Here is a 20,368-nt window from a genome sequence, read left to right on the forward strand (position 1 = left end):
GCTGCTGTCGTTTTATGAGGAAGTTGGAAGTTTACAGTTTAAGCATTTGGCGATTTCTGCCTCTGAGGACAGTTTGCATCCTTGTGACCTCTGGCATGGCGACTACGATGCAACACTCCGCAGAAAACAGTTTTGTGGTTACAAAGTATTTCTCGCCGCGGAATCTTATCTCAAACGTGTAGTTCAAATGGTTTAAGGGTTGCCACCCCCTTTCCCTTACCTGGAGATTCACAAACCGCGTCTCTCACTTTCCCGAGTCGCTCGGTAGCGTCTATGAGTGTTATATGCGTCGGCCGCAGGGTGGCGGGAGTTTACAGACGCTGCTAAGGAGGTGGGGCCAATTCTCTTGTTAGCTCCAGTGGCGTCCGGCAGACGGTAGCGTGGCTACGGACTCCCACCAAACCCAGACACGCTTCTGCAACCGTCACAGCGCCAGGCGTGAAGCAAAGAGAAAAGTGAGTTCGTTGTGGTTCGAACCGCGTTTATCCTTCAACTGCAACGTGGTGTGGACACGTGTGGACTGCGCAGTAATAGGATATCTTACCGCATTCGCATCAGCCCTAGAAAGCCGCCTTCTCGTTCGTTCAGCGATGCGAACGAACTCCAGGACTACGGCAAGCAACACTTGTCACCTTTCCTTCGCCCCCAATTAGTGCTTCGACGCTCTCCCCAATGACGGCCACTTGAGACTGAACCCGCTACGTCCGAGACACCGGTAGGAACCACCATGAGATTCGAACCGTCGGACCTGGGCCAGGGTCTGGCGTACCATCCATTCCTGTTGTCTCCCGTTCGCCACACCGACTTCAGCATGAACTCGATCCTCACCCAGTCTCACTACCTGTCGGCGGCCCTCAACTTCAACCCCGCTGCGCAAGGTTACCCGCCACCTGCGGCACTATTTCCAAAGCTGGCGCCGCCACCCCTGCCCGGTCCGCCGCACATCACCGCCGAAGACGTGTTGGCCCACCAAGCTCATTTACGGCCGCTCAGAACTCTGGAGCCCGACGACGACGGGGTTCAAGATGACCCGAAGGTGACTTTGGAGTCGAAGGAACTGTGGGATAAGTTCCACGCGCTCAGCACAGAGATGATCGTCACCAAGTCTGGCAGGTAAGTCCAAATCTCCATTGATTCCCTCCCCTTTTTGTAAAGAAGGCCTTCGGGGATGCGAGAAACACAATGTGCGACTAATTCCTCAGCAATGACAAGTTCGCGCCTGCGGTTGGCGGTACGCAAAGCGCTCTGCTGCTGTACGGCTGGGCTCGCCGTACAATGGCATCGGAAGAGACGCACTGACCTGTTGTTCGTTCTTCTGATAGCGAACTCACGATTCCAAACTTAACCATAGACTTTCCTAACGTCAGAAACTATTTGAAAATTCGTAGAATAAACAGGACCGGATCTCAAAAACATCGCGCGCAGAATAGTAGTTTCAGCTTATTTACAGTTACGGCTTCACTGCATCGACCACACCCCACCGCACGACTTCTCAAAATACACGTACACTGCTGACTCTGTCATCAACACACGCGGTATTGAAAAGAAACGAATATTTTTGTTTTAATGTGTACAATATTAGTATTAGTACAATGGCGTATTATTGTAGTGTTCAGTATATCTGTTGAGTAATATCTTTAAGAAATTAAAGCCAGATTGCCTCACCAATTATCACTTCTTGATTAACCAGCCACCATGCCACTAAAAGAATATTGAGAAAAAAAATGTACAGTTTGATGGGTGGTGTTAAAAAGAGCAAACCACGGTTATCCACATAATTATTAGGCGCCCTGCCGTGAGTAAGTTATGGAACGAAAATAGAAATTCTGTTCTGGGCTTACATGGACAAAAATAATAAATGATATTAAAAAGGTTTTCACCAGGGAAGAGAAAAACTATGAGTTGAAATGCTTTAGGAAGAGAAATATCTGAGTTACGGACATGAAACTTTACCATGCACTGTAAAAAACAGGGAAGAAGCTGTCCCCTCTATGATTCATCGAACCTTCACAAATAAGGAAAGGGTGTCATTGTCTCTCCATCAGACATGAAAAATGTCTGATGGAGAGATATCATTGGCAATATTTTCATTGGGAAAGTATTGCCAATGATGTTTGAAATATGAGCGAGGATAGAAAATGAAGTGTAAGGAGTTGTATTTCAAAAACGCTTGTTGCTGTTTTTAATAAAAAGATTAATCTTCAAGACCAAATTTCTCTAGGACTTATCTTCTGACATTTTGAAGTGGCAATTTAAATGGGTACTGAATTAAACCATCCCACCCTCCCTCCCCTATTCACACACTCTTCGAATCACCAGTGCTACCCGTACAAGTTGAGAACCACTGTTCGAAACGACATGTGTAAAGAAGTGTCTGCCAGTAAAATTTTGCCATGCCATGTCATGGCGAGCATGACTGTCTTACAGATATCTTACACTTCAACTGAAAAATGTACAGTCAAATTTGTTTCGTGTTTGTAATTTATTTTTTAATCAATTGCGAAACAAATCAACCAGATATCTAAATTATTTACATCGAATCAAATTTACAGTCAACGAATTATTTAAATTATAAATATACTCTAAAACAAGGATTCTCTGTGGTCCGCTAGTCCCTTGAGGATCTATAAAGATACTTCAGGATTCCGCGAATAATAACAGAGTAACTTGACAATGCTCTTTTAGGTTAGTAGGTTCTAAGGGCACCTATCCTATTCCTGGTTTTTTACTAATCCAAGTGACCTTGTACAATTTTTGTTCTTAATGACAGAATCTATCCATTCGATCAAGTTGGACAGAATCTATCCATTCGATCTTTATAAGGAAGGGAATACTTTTCGTATATCTCATTTATGAAACAATGTATTCATGAAATGATCGATGGATTTAAGTTGGTCTCCCCAGTCTGTTTCGATGACCATTAATCAATATTCACTCTTATAAGTTTTATCCGCAGTAGAAAGTTGGATCAATAATTATTTCCTTCCATTCAAATTAAGTCAGTTGTCTGAGCTTCGAAGTTAAATGAAATTATAAATGAAATCTTAAGGAAATCATAATTTCATGTAGGGAATTAGTCGATATTCCGTCATATTTAGGCCTAGCTATTACCTAAGTAGAAAGTATAATTGAAAGCATTTGTGAGAAAACTAAAAAAGGAGTGATGTCCTCCTAAATCAAAGGGATCCGCTTTTTTCAAGTATTGCAGGGTCGACAGGCAGATGGGTATCTATTTATGCCAGATCAGGAAAAACCATGGGACAGAACTGTGAGCTAATACTTTTACTTTTAACCAACTTCTTTTTATTTTGGCACAAGGGTAGAGCTTTAGCAAGTATTCGATAAGTCTTATTTATGATGTTGATCAATGTTTAGCGAACTTGAGCCTCAAGAACAAAATATTTTACTAATTTTACGGGTCCTAGGACACAACAGTGCAAGTCCTCGCCATCCCAAATATATGTTTTAATAAATAAATTAATTTTATTTAATTTTTTAAACAAAGTTATAAAACACCAGATAGTTCGATTTAATGTTAATTTTCCCTTTAATAGATGACTTTAACTACTTAAAGGTTTCATCAAAGATTCAAATCGTAACACTCAATAGTATTTAACAAAAAATGCATTGGTCAATATCGATTGGTTTATTATTTATCCAGGGCGCAAGTCTAATTCCTCCCGAGTTTGATGGCCTCCCAACAGTCTCAACACTTTTAGACAAAAGTTCTTTATGTTGCAGCCAACTCATTGCATCACATAGTTTGATTATGCCCAAACTATGTGAGTCTTAAATGCATGAAATAGCTGGAGACTTTAAAAGACTTTCTCCATTATGAACAGAATTATCTAAGACTGACTTTTCTCGCTAGTAAGAATTTTCTCTTAGCGCTTTTCACAAGCCGGATTTGAAGTCTATTCTAATATTGCATAGATTCTTTGGAGAAATGAATGCAAGAGAGTTTGCATGAAATTTGGAAACTTGCTGACACAGAACTGCTCTGGGTAATAATTTTCCATGAAGAAAGTTATTTCGTAGACAGTATAGGGAATGAATGAGCAAATAAATGTCAGTTCGGCGAGTTCAAAGTTGAACTGTGACCGGATCTTAGCCAGTTGATGCGTATTCGCTAGCTAATCTAGAAGAAAGCTTCAGAATCGATCCAGCTCAAAAGAACAGCTTTTGTGGGCGTATCCGTAGGAAAGGAACACAACAGAATCTGAACATCTATGTGAAAGAGAGTGGAAAGAGATTGCGAGACGAAGGGGAGGTTCATATGAGTTTTTGTACGTTATAGATGCACAATTGCAAAATTCGCAGTAACTCACCGGAGAAACCCTACTCCCTCCATCTCAGATCAGCTAATTACAGTCCTGATTGAAGAGTATCTTAAAGAATACGTCCAGCCTCCAACGGGATCAGAACCAAGGCCTTTCAAAAGGAGTGACACGACTCTCTCACTCAAGACTTGATTTGCGATCAATGGAAGATGAAGATTACTGATATATGGACGGAAAAACAATAGACGGAAGAATGAAAGCTTCAATAATCTCCCATATTAGTTGGAAAACTTTGTTTTATTTATTTAGAACGTCCAGCCTCACCCAGGGACAACAAAATGTGCTAGTGGAGTTACACAATAAAAAAAAAAAACACCATCTGCCATCAGAAACTACCAGCAGCCAGAGAGGTTACTGACAGCAATGTACATTATAAAGGGTCCTCTGAGACAGGAACTCGTGGCAATTTCTTATTCGAAAAAGAAAGAACACAAACCATTATCAATTCAACTATAAAAACCATCAAGTTCGAATTTCTAGAATTAGTAGCCAAAAGACGCAAATGAAGTTGATGATCAACGCCTGATGTTCGATTCAAGGAAGGACAATTACACCAACAAATGATAGGTATATTCAGGAAAGTTACACTGAGCCGAGCTCGACTTTTCTGGATTGACACCAAGATAACAAAGGCCCTCACATTTATCAGTATGTTGTGTTTAAGCGAGTTCCGAAGCCAGTCTTTTCTAAAAAAGAAAAGAAAAAATCCCTGCGCCTCCACCGGAGACAAGCTAACTCCTCTCTCTCTCCACCCACATCGAACACGAAAATTTGCCAACCGGTATCGAGTAATAAAATCTGTTCATGCTCGAAAGGGGTTACATGTTCCTCTCCCAAGCGTTCTTCACGCTTAAGGAACTTCTCCGGATTATTCCAATATTGGACAATGGACGTAGATCATCATAACAATGTGATTATTATCGGTGTGAAAGTGGATTATGAAGAGTTTGTGTACAGTGTCGAAGTGATGATTTAATGAAATGTATGGCTATTTAAACAACGCTGCAGAGCTACATTAAAACCTCCGGAAATGCAGTGAATTGTATAAAATAAACGCATGATTTAGTGTAACTACGCATTGGCATGTCTTACATAACATGTAGCAATCTTTCAATTGGGTGTCTGCTTCTTTTTTCCCGTGAGAAACTGTTCTGTTACGCGCCACTAGACGTGCATCCTGTAAGTGACCAGGCATCCAGCTTACCACTGTTGGAATCATATTTAGAATGGTGATCCAATGTAGACTGAAACGTGTGATCTCCAAGACACGCCCACTTCATGTAGAAACCTCGCAAATGGCAGTTGGGATAAAGTTTCTCAAGTGCCATTTAAAGAAACCAGAATAAATGCAGAAGTCCAAGGCACTAGAGAAGTCATAACCAGGGTGATTGCGCTCTGCATTGTCAGAGACATTCGATGTAGATAAATAAATTGAACAATAAGCAGTTACTAAGCCTCAGGGTTGGTACAGACAACTGAAAACTCCAAAAGATTATGTTGATGTTGCAAGTTTTTATGGTATCGACATCCTAGGCCATATCGGGCCGGTACTGGTGATTTTGCCAGTTCATTTCCTTTGATTCGACAAAGGGGTATTAAAACCGTTTATTAGTGTTTAAAAGGGTTTATAACGTATCAAAATATATACATATCGTGAACACGTTTCTGGGACGGCAGACAGACTTCTGTCGATAAAGTGTTTTTAAAGAGAGCTGTATTGCGAATAATTCTGCTGGGTATATACGCCACCATTTACAGTTCGGTAATTTCACAGGTAAAGCTGCATCAGGGAAACTGCTGACAGTCAGTCCACTGATTTATAGACTGGACAAGTAACTGTAGAAATGAGAGCGATGACTCTCATATATGGGAAGAGGATTTTCTCCCCGTTTAGGAAGAAAACATCGGAGCATATAAGAGTACCACAGTGATAAGGATAGAAATATCCATTTTATTTATATCAATAATGGATTGTCAACATGGGGTGAGTGGATACGGACCGGATTTTAAAATCATGCTGAAACTGACTGTTTTCTATGGACAGATGGAAGTGGTTCATGTGCTTGTACATATAAACTATGGACTGCAGACGTCTCTAATAGCAATTCGGATAGCACTTTGAACTGGGTCTGGCGATAGAAGGGCATTCATATAAACAATATTGTAAATAATATTATAGTTTTAGCTTAGTTCTGTATTTAATTAAACGTTTGGGGGACTGAGTTTTAAAGAACGCAGGGCACATAACATACTCTGTAAAAAAGGCTGATGAAGACATACTCCGGTTGTAACCAGAATATGTCTTCCGGTGCACAAATTGATGTAACAAGTTATCGGCTCATAATACTCATGGTGAGCATTCATTTTTCATTAACTTATTTGAACCACACAGTACCGTGCTTTCTGGACTGAAGTCCATACGCACTTAGTGGGTGCATGTTAAAACTTGTGGGCACTAAAGATTTAAAGCTTAAGCGAACTGGTGAATTGCTTATGAAATATAAACTCATGCTGAAAAACTCCCCGGACACGACAAAATATTTTTGGTTCTGGGCAGAATTGGTCTGTAATTCTGCCCAGAACATTCTGTAAGAAACATTTTTTAAGAAACAGAGAGAGAGAGATGTTGCTATGAAAGACTTGTGGATTATCTTTGGGATCAGAGAGACTCTGAAAGGCTTATGTGCAAAACTTTTGAGCATGGACGGCCTTAGTTGGTAGACAGAAGTTATTTCGTTAAGACGGTATTCATTTAAAAAGGGAATGAGAAGGTTTTTGTTAATTCTGCTGAGGAAGGCATTGTGGATTAGGGGCAACTGGTTAGGGAGGTCAGCGGCAGAAAACTAAATTATAGTGTGCCCTCTCAGAGCGCTTGTGTATAAATATTAACATGAACACTCAAAGGAAAGCTATAACAGAAGATAAATTCACCATCAATCTAGGACCACATCCAAAAAGACAACTATGAGAGGTAAATCAAGGTAGTCAAAACAATAAAAGTACAAACCTTAATTTTTCTATACAATAATGCCAGCAAATTAAATAATTGAGCTTTTTATCAGGTCAGTTGATGTGGTGGACTAACTGAGACCACCACTGTGATGACGAATTTAATTTAAATGGATATTCTGTATTCAGTTGTGATAGGGAGTGGTGGAGGAATGATACATCTAACGAAAAACTGCCTAAAGTTGGCACAAATATTCCCTGAGTCAGATCAATGTAATGCGAATATTCAGTCAGTATGTTGCGATATGCGTTGCATTAAAGTAAGATGACGATCGTAGAGGGTATGTTATAGGCCGAATGACTCTGGGGAGTATGATAGATCTCTTTAGGCAGTTTGAATGGGCTAGTAAGTAAGATTACCTAATTATGGACGACTTCGACCTCCCTCTTACAGACTAGAATACGTGGACCGGAAATAAACTAATGTTAGCAATTTTGAAAAATTGATGATTGCTACTTATCCTAGCATGGCCGAAAGCGTACAAGGGTCGCTAATGTCCCGGATTTTGTACTGAATAAGGAGCCTAATTTGTATTAAAAAGTTGACAGTGGGAAACCAATTGCAGGCAGCGACCACAGTACTATCAAATAGTTTGGATAAAACCACAAGACATTTGACCACCTAATTATGTGGTCATTAGATATAATGGAGCTTATGTGGTCAAACGTAAAGGCGAAAAAGTCTATTTGAATTTGCGGCTTTATATTTGATTCTTTCAAGAGGGAGAATATGAATAAGAGAGAGAATTTGAATATGAAATATTCAAAGGATTTATCCTCGAAGGCAAAACATTGTTACCAGTGGTCAAGTTCTTAAAGTAAAATGCCAAAACGGAGTATAGGTCAGGTTGCGAGGTTAATTGAACAAAATAAACAAGAATGTCCCAGGCTTGTTTCTTTTGCTCAATTAAACACTCACGTAGTTCTGATTTGTATGAGCGTTATAAGAAAATAGGTAACAAAGCCGCTAATGGAATAGACGGACGAAAGCTGATTGCAAGAAAGCACTAGCAAAGAGCTGAGAAAAGGGTTCCCATGTGTGAATACATAAAAGAAAAGAGCAAATCAAATTTGATCCTTAATTTGTTGCAGTGGGCGGTCCGTAGAAAGCCCAAGGAAAGGTGATATATATTCAGTTGTAATTCACAAAGGCTGCATATGACTGTTTCAAACCTTTAGGAATGCTAATAACAGCATCGGATCCCAGGAAGATCCTCTTGGATTGAAGAAGTGCTAATGTCACCCCAATCCAAAAAGGTGGTGCTAAATAAGAAGTACGTAACTACAGTATAGGCCAATGAGTTTGGCTTCTGTCGTAGAGAAGATCATGGAGTCTATGGTTAAGGATGCAATTCTGGTCCATCTCAAAAAACAATACGTTGAATATCTCCCAGCATTGGTCATATCTGACCAATTTGATAAATTATTATGATATAGTCATTGAATAGTTGTACGCAAGTTACAATTTTGACATATATCTAAACTTTAGTAAAGCTTCTGATATCGTCCCACATATAGTATTTCTAAATATTACTATATAAACTGGAAGAAGTTGCAGTTGCTGGTAAGATCCTAAGCTGGTTCGCAGGTTGGCTGAAAGATAGGAGACAGCGGGTTCTCAAAGGAGACCACGCTGTTGTTCACTCCAGTCTTTGGGGTGAACCAATATAAAAGGGGGGGGGGGTCTCTGAGGGCTCGATAACCTCCAATTTATAATTTTCATTTCATAAATTTCATTTATGAAATTTTGACGAGGTTATCCAAAGCTGTCAAAGTTCACTGATGATCTGGAAGTGGGAAGAGTGGCTAAAAACGAATCAAGCCACGCTGTTTTAGAAAGACTTGAATCCTCGTATATATAGTCCGAAAAATGGCAAATATAGTTTAATGCTTCTAAATGTAAGGTGTTTTCCTGTCCATGATTTTCAGTATCATTTTCTCTGTATCAAGACGATGGTTAGACTGCATTCCGCCTGTAAACGACATCTAAAAAAACAAACAAAAAAACCACAGGAGAGGATTCAAAGGGCGAACTTACTGGAGAGTATTAAAATAGGAAACAGATTAGAGGAGAGCACAAATTAATGCTTTATAATGTACCAAGTTTGGCAAATACATTTCAGAGGAAATCTGATTACGATCAGATCTGTTCTCCCTCGTAGATGAGACAATCAGAAGACAAAAGTAAAATCCCAGGGATTAACAGAAGACTGTATTTCATGGAACTTACCTCCGTGAACTTGAGTTGCCTGCCACTAGGAACGCTAATCTGGTTCTTGGAATATGATTCCAAGAACTAGATCTAATCTTGGAATATGATTCTTTCCAAATGACAAGGTAGTGAATAAAAATAAATAAATACATTTTTCTGTTTATACTCCAGGACGACCAAACGGTCAGAGGAGTTTGAATCTGGCTAAATTCAAAGCAGAATTGGATGATTACGCTGTGTGAGCGATTTTTTTTTATTTTTTTATTATCGTATGATGTGAGCAATACACGAAGGAACCAGTTTTTTCTTGCTTCCTTCATGTATCGTGGCCGTGAGATCCAACCGGATAGTGCGGCACCATTGTGATATCGAAGTCCGAGTCGGGATTCGAACCCGCGACCTTTGGGTTGCCAGGCAGGTACTTTACCCATCCGGCTAGCCCAGTCGGCTGTGTGAGCGATAATAGTACGAATATTCGATTTTACTTTATTATATATATATATATTTTTTTTTTTTTTGCGGATACAAAAAAAAGTGCTTCCTTACAAACTATTGCTTTAATCCTACTAATATTCCATGCTTTTCTTATAAATAAATGCACATCGCGAATTTGATACAAAGAAAACATTCACCTTTTGAACTATTATGATTTTATTAATGATAATAAAAATATCAAAGTTTTTTTCCTGAAATAAACTTTTCCAGTTAGTATTCGTGCTCAATTTGATATTCTTATCCTCCTCCTTCGTTGGTTGGTTGGTTATTGTAGGGTGTTAGGCGCATCAAAAACTTTAAGCCATATTGCACTGTATATAATGTCTGTAGATGAAGAATTAGTTTAGTGGTGGTTTTATGGCGCATAAGCAATAATGCGAAAGAATTATTAGTAGTGGCAAAAAAAAAAAACAGAAAGCAAGCTTCTAATGCATCGGCCAAAAAAAAAAAATAAAAACCTACACAGTTCACCCATCCTTATCCTCTAAGAATTGATCAAGTTCTTTCTTGAATTTATGCAAACCATCTCCATCCACAACAATAGATGGAGGGATATTTCAAAAATCGACCGCCCGCTGGCTGAAGGCAAACTTCCGCATATTTATCCTGCAACCATCCTTCAACTTAAATTTATGCCCGTGTGTGTGTGTGTGTGTGTGTGTGTGTGTGTGTGTGTGTGTGTGTGTGTGTGTGTGTGTGTGTGTGTGTGTGGTCTCAGCAAGAGGAAGAATGCCGTTCATATTCAGCTTACTCAATCCATTCAAGACTTTAAACACCTGAATCAGGTCACCTCACAGGTGCCTAGTCTCCAGACGCTGCAATTTCAGAACTGAAGCATTTATAAATAAAAGGACCCTTTTGTTCCCTTTACCAATCTGGTTATCCTTCTCTGCACCCGATCCATCAGATCTACATCCTTCCTAAAGTGAGGCCTCCAGACCTGTATACAATACTTGAGATGCAGCATAACCATGGCATTGTATAAAGGAATAATTATCTCTGCTAGCAACGTTTCTGTGTACCATTAACACACCCCATGAGCTGTCCTGGCAGCTTGTCTGCACTGCTCAGAGAATTTCACATCTGACTGCAACAATCAACCCAAAGTATTTTTTCCCCACTACTCTGTGTGTAATACCGCACAGTTGGTAAGTTACTCTGGGATTGCTGCTACCCTTGCATTTGTCAAAGTTAAACTTCAACTACGTGTTCTCTGGTCGATTTTCTGAATGAAATCTCCAAGTTTCCGGAAGCAAAAAGCAAGCCACCCTCAACTGAGACCCAACTCAACCACATCGTGAAAAAGACCCATAGAAATTCCTGGCGCTATTGATGGGATTCGAACTCGGGTCTTTCCTCCCGGTGTGTGAAGGATGATGATTATACCAACTGTGCTACCCACGAAGACTCTGATGCTTACAAGATTTCAAGAAGCCATATGCAAGTAAGGGAAACAATTTTTATTTATATTTTTAATTAAATCTGCACATTCATTGCTGAAGATTTTAATGTCAGCTGGATCACATATGGTAAATGATGTTTAAAAAAAAAAAGAATAAATAAAAGTTACTTAAAGAATTTAACTTAAAAAGTTAGTGTCTGAACTTAATAGTTAAATATTAAAGTTAAAATTAAGATGTTTTTCAATCAGAAATTACTCCATCTGTCCCGATATGCTGAATGAAGCAACCAGAGTTTGAATTGCTTTCTCTGGTTCTTGAATTCAATTTCCTCATTGTCCATGCTTCTATTTCTCCTTTTCATACCTGACAAAACCCTTTTTTTCGTTAGATGAGATAAACATAAAACAATTTTGTACTCGTATGATTGGAATGACTCTCTACAAAGCATTTGTGATACAACAGTTATGTTGGATGTGCAATGGAAGACAAATCAGAGTCCGACCTAAATAGATGTTAACAGCCCGAAATACGTCAACTTCTTATTGGTGGCATTTCCCAATTAAAATATAGTGGTAGTTGAATACATATACCAGGTCTGACATTCTTTGAGCTACATAAAGGTGATAAGATGGCCCTTTGGGTTAGGGGTCAGCGGTATTATTTTGTAGTAATTTTATTGAAGCAGTGTTTAATGAAATTGGAAAACAATATTTAATACTAAATGTTTATAGAGACGGAATAATGGGTCGAGCACAAGTTTATATGTGGGTTCAGAGATTTTAAGAAGGAAGCAAAGACATTAAAAATCGACCCGATCGGCTGGTATCTTTAGCGGCTCATATGAGAAATTACTTTCTGTTCAGAAGTTAGGACTGGACATGAAAATAGAACTTGTTTGAGTGATTGATCATGAACAAAAATTTATCATGGGGGGGGGGGTGATTAAGGATGGAAAGATACTGGCAAAAATGTGAGCGATGAGTAGAAATGAAGAAAAATTTATTCAGACCGTTCAGAAAAGAATTCTGACATATGAATGAGATTTGGGTCTTTTATTATGACAAAAAAGGAAGTCTTTGATGAAAAAATCCAGGGAATCCAGACATTAGGGACGTGGAGTCACGACAGTCGAAATCACGTCAAAGTTGTGGGCCATATCAGCGAACAATGTTCATCACTGTTGGAACATTTACCTACCCGCTTGGTTTTTCTCCAGTGCGACTTTTGAACTGAAACACTTCTGAAAAGATCTTACTCCCAATCAGCTGAAGAAATTCAGAGCATTGTGACTGCATTACAAAAGTATCTCCAGAAAATGATTTCCCAGCAATGTTTCCAAGCATGGAAAACACGTTTGAACGTTCTACACGAATTCAAGTTCATAGTGCACTCCTCCTAAATTTATACAATTCGGAAAATTTGCCCCTCCAAAATGTGTATAAATTTTTAGGAGGAGTGTACAGTAAACAACTACACCTACTAAAAGGCTTCATTTTCTTTAAGAGCAGAATGTTTGGTTATTTTATTTTACAATTCTAAAGAACATCATGCATTGTCAATCGAACGGATGCAAGGTTTTGAGAAGTGATCGTCTGTAGGAAGCGATTGAAATGGGTTATTTTGTGTTAATTATCTTATTAATCAATCACTACTTTTTCTTCCATATAAGAAGCTAGCAGAACTAAAATAGCCAACTTATTTCCGCTTGAAGGTGAAGAGATAATTCGTAAAAATCTAAAGCCAGTCACATCCACGCATTCTGACAATTAAGGAACCCACTCCCATCAAATGAGAAAGTGATGCTAAGGATTCCTAACGAATTTTTGAATATTCATAGAGAGTTCCCTTAAAGTAATCACAGGCATGAGAAGTGAAGATCTTCGATACTCGAGAACACGGCTTGTAGGTTTGCAGATGACATCTTCTTTGTCATAATTTTATTGTTCTCCCTTCGTATCCTCCTGCATTTCCTAATCATTAAGGAAGGCTTTCCAAAAAAAAAGTTAATCAGATGATAAAATAAGTTGCAATTGAACTCAGAATAGAAAAGGGCTTACTTCCGCAAGTATTCTAAGAGGCTTAGATAAAAGTAATATATACATGCATGTGTAAGGAAATTATTAGAAATGGCTTTGAGAAAATCCTGTGTCACGATTTCAGATTTCTACCGGGGTCTCAATTGCTCACAAGGCTTTCGCGACATATGAGTTTTTTTAAACAATAAAACATAGTTCAAAATTTGACCACCAGAAAAATTAGCGATTTATTCCCATCAAGTTAGACTTAGCTTCTGTGTTTATTACAAAAAAGGAATGACCTCTGGGAACAGATAATTCGCGTTTGTTATTGTTGGATGGGTTTTTAGGAGCATCAGAGACTATGGTCATGTTGCTCCGTGTATATTGTCTCTAAATTGTATGCGTTCTGAGATCGATTTTCTGTTTGCTGGACGAAAAACCCGCGTTTCCGGGAGAAAAAAAAAAAAAAAAAACATACTGCCCTCGCCTGAGACCGATTAACTCAACCATTTGGTGAAAAAGACCCATAAAAATTCCTCCCGTCATTGACGAGATTCGAACTCAGGCCTTTTCCACCCGGTGTGGGAGGACGGTGATCCTACTAACTGTGCTACCCACGAGGCAATTCACGTTTGCTTCTTGTGGTCATATTCCTAGTAGTAAAGATAAAAAGTTTAAAGATGTAGCCCTAATTTAATTAACCAGGTCCAGTCAAGTTCTTTTTAAAGTGTTGCGTAAAGATAAAGACCTTTTAATAAAACTTTATTCCAAGAATAGCGATAATGTTATTGAATGTTTAAAAGCGTTTAAAAGTTAGAAAAATGTCTAAAGCCTCCTTGTTCGATAAGATCCCTTAAAAATATTTTGAAGAACGCTAACTACCTACCGACCTCCTCAGCCTAGAAGTGATCGTCCGTCAGCATTGTACTTAGCGCATTATAGCCCGAGCTGCTTCTGTGTAGGCGCCTCCGTAGCCAGGTGGGAAGGAGCAGCAGTGCGTAGCACACGCTTCTTGATTAGACCGGGGTTCGAGCCCGTCACCACCAAATACGGAGGATGCGGAAAGGTCATTCAGGGAATGACCACCGCATATCCCGGAGCAATATGGCCTTAGTTGCTAATGCTCCTAAAAACCAAATAACAACAACAGCTGCTTCTGCGCCATAAAAGACCAAAACCAAACTCAATCCGTCAGCATCACAAGAAGTCATCCAAAGAATTGAAGTGTAACAACAAGCCCGATCAAATTCCTTGAAATTATCTAATGTGACTGGTATTCCCTGGAAAATATAGTATATAAAAGCTTTTAAAAAGGTAGGAATTGCACCAGTTTCCTTATAAAATCAAGTGTTTGCATCGATTGGAACACAAGACTATAAAAGATGACTTCGATCAGCGGATGACTGACAAGGTTGCCCAGGACCATAATGGTTATTCAACATCTTATGGATGGATGAAGAGCACTTTAACTTTGATGGATCTGATATAGGCACAAACAAAGCAAACCATGCATGTGCACATTGAGGAATCACCTCACCCATTAAACGTCACAATACGCACTATTACTGATCCCTTTTTCTTTTAAAGTATTAGCAATAAACGACATTAAGACATGATTAACTGCATACGATTTATTAGCCTATTGCTGAAGAAAATTAATCTCAGAGATTAATGAACGTGGTTTGCATGGAAGGATAACGTTTATGACGCCCTCCCCATGATAGCAGAATGGTTTCACCATTTGTTTGAAGTCTGGGTTAGATTCGCTTCGACCCCTTGCGGAGGGAACAGGGTTTCCCCCTCCCCGTGAGATATTCCGTGTTTATCAGCCCTCAGCATAACATGCAAATTAGCCACACACACATGTAGAGACAATACACAATGGCGGAATATGGTCCAAGCCACTGATGAGATTAAAACCCAATAATATTTATACAAGATGATGCTACACCCAATATTGAAAATAACACTGTTGATACGAGTAGAGCATAGTATCTACTAGAACCCGAACTCCAGCAGCCTTGTGATTGTGAAGATCAGAAAAATCGTGGGATTTTTTTTGTTTTTTTGAGATTTCCCTTTAATTCTTTCAGATCCATTGGGAAGTGAACATTCCATCGCAATTTTGAAGGCAGTTGTCAAATATTTATTGCAATGCTCTCCTGATTTCATATTAGAAAATAATGGGAGAAATGGGTGGAAATTTTATTGTCAATAAAGATTGGTAAAAATTATACCTCGGTGTTATTTTTTTCTACATTAACCACTTTTCGCGCTCACCTAGTGGTCAAATCCAAAAACCATTTTTCTATAACGACCTATAGTTACCTAATTATTAATTCTGAAAAGTAGGAAATGATTCTATAAACACCGTGTACTTATATAATTAAGAAATACTAGTCACTGGCTAAAAACATAGAAACCTTTTGCAATTGGCGTTAACAGGTATGCGCATGTAAGTTGTTACATGGTATGATCACAAGTTGTCGGTAATGTAAGCTTTCCTGGGGGTTCTTAGGTGTTGAATCACATTTAGCGGAGTCACACAATTGAGAAAATAAAGAAAATCATTGGTGCGTCGAAATCAATAATCTCAAATTATACGATGAATGGAAGACGAGAGAGAATGCAGCTCTAAAAGGAAGAAATGTGTCAGGAAGTCGATACTCCGAGGACGGACCGCAGGAATTAAAAGCGAATTGTGCGTCAGAATAGAATATTCAGCAGATGAGTGAAGTTCAAATTTTTCATAGAAAGCCTGAGAATTTCTGGATATTTCTTTAAGGACCATAATACAGCAGCTGACAAATATCTTGATGGAAATATGGTCAAATCTGGAGCTACATTCCCTCAGACACCAAGTAGAATCCATTCCACAAAGTGTACGAACTGTAATTCAGACAAATATGACCCTACCAGATATTGACCAAAGGTTTCTAATTTTTTAGCCAGTGTGTATCTAATAAAAGGTCAAAAAGTTGCTATCGTAAAATAGCGCTATATGAAGAGTGAAAGTGCGAGATATGCTTGGATTTCTACTTATATTATTACTTTTTATGCAAGCAATTTTTTCCAATGTTGTTTTATAGCTACACAAAACTGTTAAGAGGGGCCTAAAAAATGTTTATAGAAAGAAGATTCAGTATTTACACCGAATGATACCACAATATTTTTGCCAGATATTTCTTTCTTCTTCTGTTCTGTTACCTATTCGATTAACAGTTTGTGGCCTCTTTTCCAATATGGACTTTCACAGCCTAGAACAGCATGCCTCCATCTGGAAAAGTCCGCCATGTTGAAAAATCCTCACGTAGAAAGCCATGGATATCTTTGTAGGAGTCCTCTTAGCTTGAGGGTCTTGGCCGTGTGTGTGTGTGTGTGTGTTTGGTTTCTTATTGCCGATTAAGAGCATTCTCCTGCATAAACCCTTTTTCATGTTCGTTTGAACTGTGGATGTGAAAACTTATGCAGCATATGCGATTGTGAAGTAGCTGAAATGTTGATGTACTCATATGCAGTAGCTTGATTACATATGGGTCAGTTGCTGCTTTTTTTTTTTTTTTTTTTTTTTATGAAAACCCCAAACACGAAAGGTATTAAAACCTATAGTACTTAGTACCGTGCATGGGTTGAAGGAGAAGTATGGGGGGGGAGGGGGATGCCGGAAACTTTGCTCTAGAGACTAAACATGGGTTTCGCCACTTCAAGCCTCCAATAAGCAAAGTGGTGGTATTTCACCGGTTGATGAAAGTCATCTACCACCTGAGATTGAGCACTCAACAGTTTGTTTGCGGGGTTTATGACACAAAGGCAACGCGGCCATAATTTTTACCTACAGAATTTAACTTGAAGGCTAGGTTATAGAACAGTTTGTACCGATAATGATTTTCATATCTGGAAATTTTAAATATTAATACTCTGATCGTGGGCTCAAATGACTATAGAAAAGGTGTCGCCCTGTGAAGGTGCTCTCTCGCCTTGTAGAATACCCCTTGTCTTGGATGGTAACTGTTCTGTTGTTCAGAAACTCCCGAAAGTACCTCGCCCACTTTAATTAATTATTTCTTCTGAAGCAAACAGAGGAAAATGTCAATTGAAATGATAAAAAGGCGCTTTATGTTCACAGTCACATATTCCTAGCTCTCCTAGGGATGTGACTTAGGTGATGGCTACGAAATTCGTTGCTATACATTGGTAGACTAGATTTAGTAAAAGTCGCGCTATCTTTCTCTGGAACTCACGATACCATACAGAAATTCCAGGTGGTTTGTCAATAATTATTATCACGGTAATATATAAATGATTTCCTAGTTAAAAATTGCCTTTTGAATGAAAGCGTACAGGAATCTTGAAATTGAATGCAATTGAGCCCCTGATTGAACTGAGATTCACCAAAATTTCCCGGCTCTGTCTGAAATAATTTTTTAATAGTGACTCACTGGCCACTTAGACATGATTCGGCAGTCGATTAATCACTTTTACGAGCGATTTTATTCATTGAAGTTACTCACATTAAGATATTTTCAAGTTAGTCACATGAGTGAATTCAGCAAATTCTCTTATCCCCATCGGACTAAAACTGACAAAGCATATTTGGATAGAATCCGAAAATACAATAAAAATATAAAACCATGCGAAGAAATCTATTATGTATTATCAAACCGTTTATGTTTAAAAGTTTATGATATTATTCAGAATTTAATGAATGAATGAATTAATGAATGAAAAACAGCCACGTTGTCCCTGTTATTTCTGTAAGTTACAGAAATGACAGGAATTAAACGTAATCAATGAATTGAAAAGATCCTTTTGATTGTATTTGATTGTGCGCAATGCTGATCCCGGGTGAGCCCTTTTGGCGGCTCTACTAGGGTGGCCACTCACACTTGGAAAACGATGTAGATGAGGAGAGTTATCGCTGCTCCGATTGTTATAGTAGTCTCAAACAGCAAGGACTGAAGCTGTTACTAACCTAGGAGAACTTACTAATAATCCCTTGACAAGACAGAGAAACAGCAGCCCTTGTGCTACTCAACCGGACCAGTCCTTCACGGGTGAACTGGACTTTATCATGTCCACACCAGTGGCTGCTTCCATCCTGGAGTCCCTTGCTAATGCTCCACCTGCATCAACTCCAGTTTTTCAGCTCCCACCCGCAACACCAGCTCACTCGACTACTGCAGCTATCTCCTCTAGCTTAAAAACTGCCACTCCAGTTCTCCGTGTCCCGTCTGCTGCAAATGAATCCTTGGACGGATATGTGCAGACCTCCCCTGCTACTCCAGCTCGCCCTCTCCCAGCTCCCACTACTGACAAAAATACTGTGTTGGATCAGGTCTCGATACTTCGAACCAAGCTGGAAAATATAATGAAAGACAACAACAATAGGATCACTACGGCCGTCAGAGGAGACATAGTAATCCTTTGGAACAAACTGGAAACCATCGCAATGAACGAACACCTCCAACAAGAAAGGGCGAAAGCTAAGCTTGAAGCTTTCATGGAAGGGAGAGAAAAGCAAATGCCACAGCGCTCTCTCTCTTACTCTGCTGCGCTGAGGACACCCGCCGCTCCCTCTCCCTCGGCAGATGTAGCGCAAACAAAAAAGAAACCACCTGTCCAGCGGCCAAATTTGATCATCCTAAGACCGAAGGAGAGTGAACCAGCAACCACCAGTGAGGAAATTAAAACTAAAGTAATGGAATCAATGAAAGACGACTTCAAGACAACACGAATCAAGTCAATAAGGAAGATTAGAAGTACGGGAATAGCGATAGAAACTGAGACGAGAGAAGAAATACAAGGTATAATAGGGAATCCTAAAATCGCGACTTTAGGCTTAACTGCAGAGCTGCCAAAGAGAAGGGGACCAACTGCTATTATTTTTGACGTTGGAAAAAATATTACCCCACAACAACTAACAGAGGAAATCTTTACAAGGAACCTTCGGGATCGGCTCCCCGACCAAAACCCGCAAAGGTCAGTAATTCCAAAATATGCGACCAAGCCTAAAGACAGAAACGCCAATAACTGGATTGTGGAGTTCTCCCCGGAGGCCTGGCAAGCGATAAAAACCCAAACGAGAATATACATCGAGTGGAGCTGTCACCGCTTCAGGGAACATGTGATCGTTCCCAAATGCTTTAAATGCTGCAGGTTCGGCCACACTTCCCACACCTGTGTTCAAACAACAACAACATGCGGCCACTGCTCCGACAAAGGGCACAACTTTAATAGCTGCCCAAACAAGTCCAAAGAACCCGTCTGTGCGAACTGCAAGGCAGCGAAAATGAATAGCAATCATTCCATAAGAGATCCTAAGTGCCCGTCGTATACAAAAGCCAAGAGTATGTACCAGAGCAGGACCGATTATGGGAACTAGGCCAAAACAATTCAATACCACGGAAATCAAAATCTTTCAGCACAACGCACAGCGGGCCAGAGCAGTGGCTGACCAGCTCAGAGTGAAGGCCGACGAGGAAAATGCCGATATAATTATTGTCCAAGAGCCATATTCCAACGCAAAAAAGGTAAAGGGGTACCCTTTGACTTACAAGACCATTCAGTGTGATGAAGACACTCCCTGGGCGGCGGTGCTCATCAGGAATCCTAATATAACAGCCACCAAAGTGACACAGTTATGTACGACCTGGGCAGCTTGCGCCCACGTAATCACACCCATAGGTTCCTTCTATGTGGTCTCCTTATATTGTAGACCGGGGGTAGAAATCACTTTTGCCATAAACTACCTTCAACACCTCTTGGATGTCCTTCCAAACCAGAAAATCATCGTCGGAGCAGATGTCAATTGCCGCTCGCCTGCCTGGCATAGTGCAACCGAAGATAGAAGAGGAACAAATAATGGCCAGCTCTTGGAAAACTTCCTTGCGG

The 20,368-nt window shown here is 39.6% G+C and overlaps 1 protein-coding gene across 1 annotated transcript in view; it reads left to right on the plus strand.

The window, feature by feature from the left end:
- The first annotated feature begins 354 nt into the window (after positions 1 to 354).
- Positions 355 to 20,368, plus strand: part of LOC150085141 (T-box transcription factor TBX3-like) — a 52,173-nt gene continuing 32,159 nt past the window's right edge. Inside the window, exon 1 of the mRNA XM_090373048.1 lies at positions 355 to 1,113. Coding sequence (XP_090229174.1) covers positions 728 to 1,113 — 386 coding nt within the window. The 5' untranslated portion in view covers positions 355 to 727. The remainder of the gene's footprint in view (positions 1,114 to 20,368) is intronic.

Source organism: Mastigoproctus giganteus, chromosome 5 (assembly GCF_048544385.1).
Source record: "Mastigoproctus giganteus isolate SK-2022 chromosome 5, ASM4854438v1, whole genome shotgun sequence".
Classification (NCBI taxonomy): Eukaryota; Metazoa; Arthropoda; class Arachnida; order Uropygi; family Thelyphonidae; genus Mastigoproctus; species Mastigoproctus giganteus.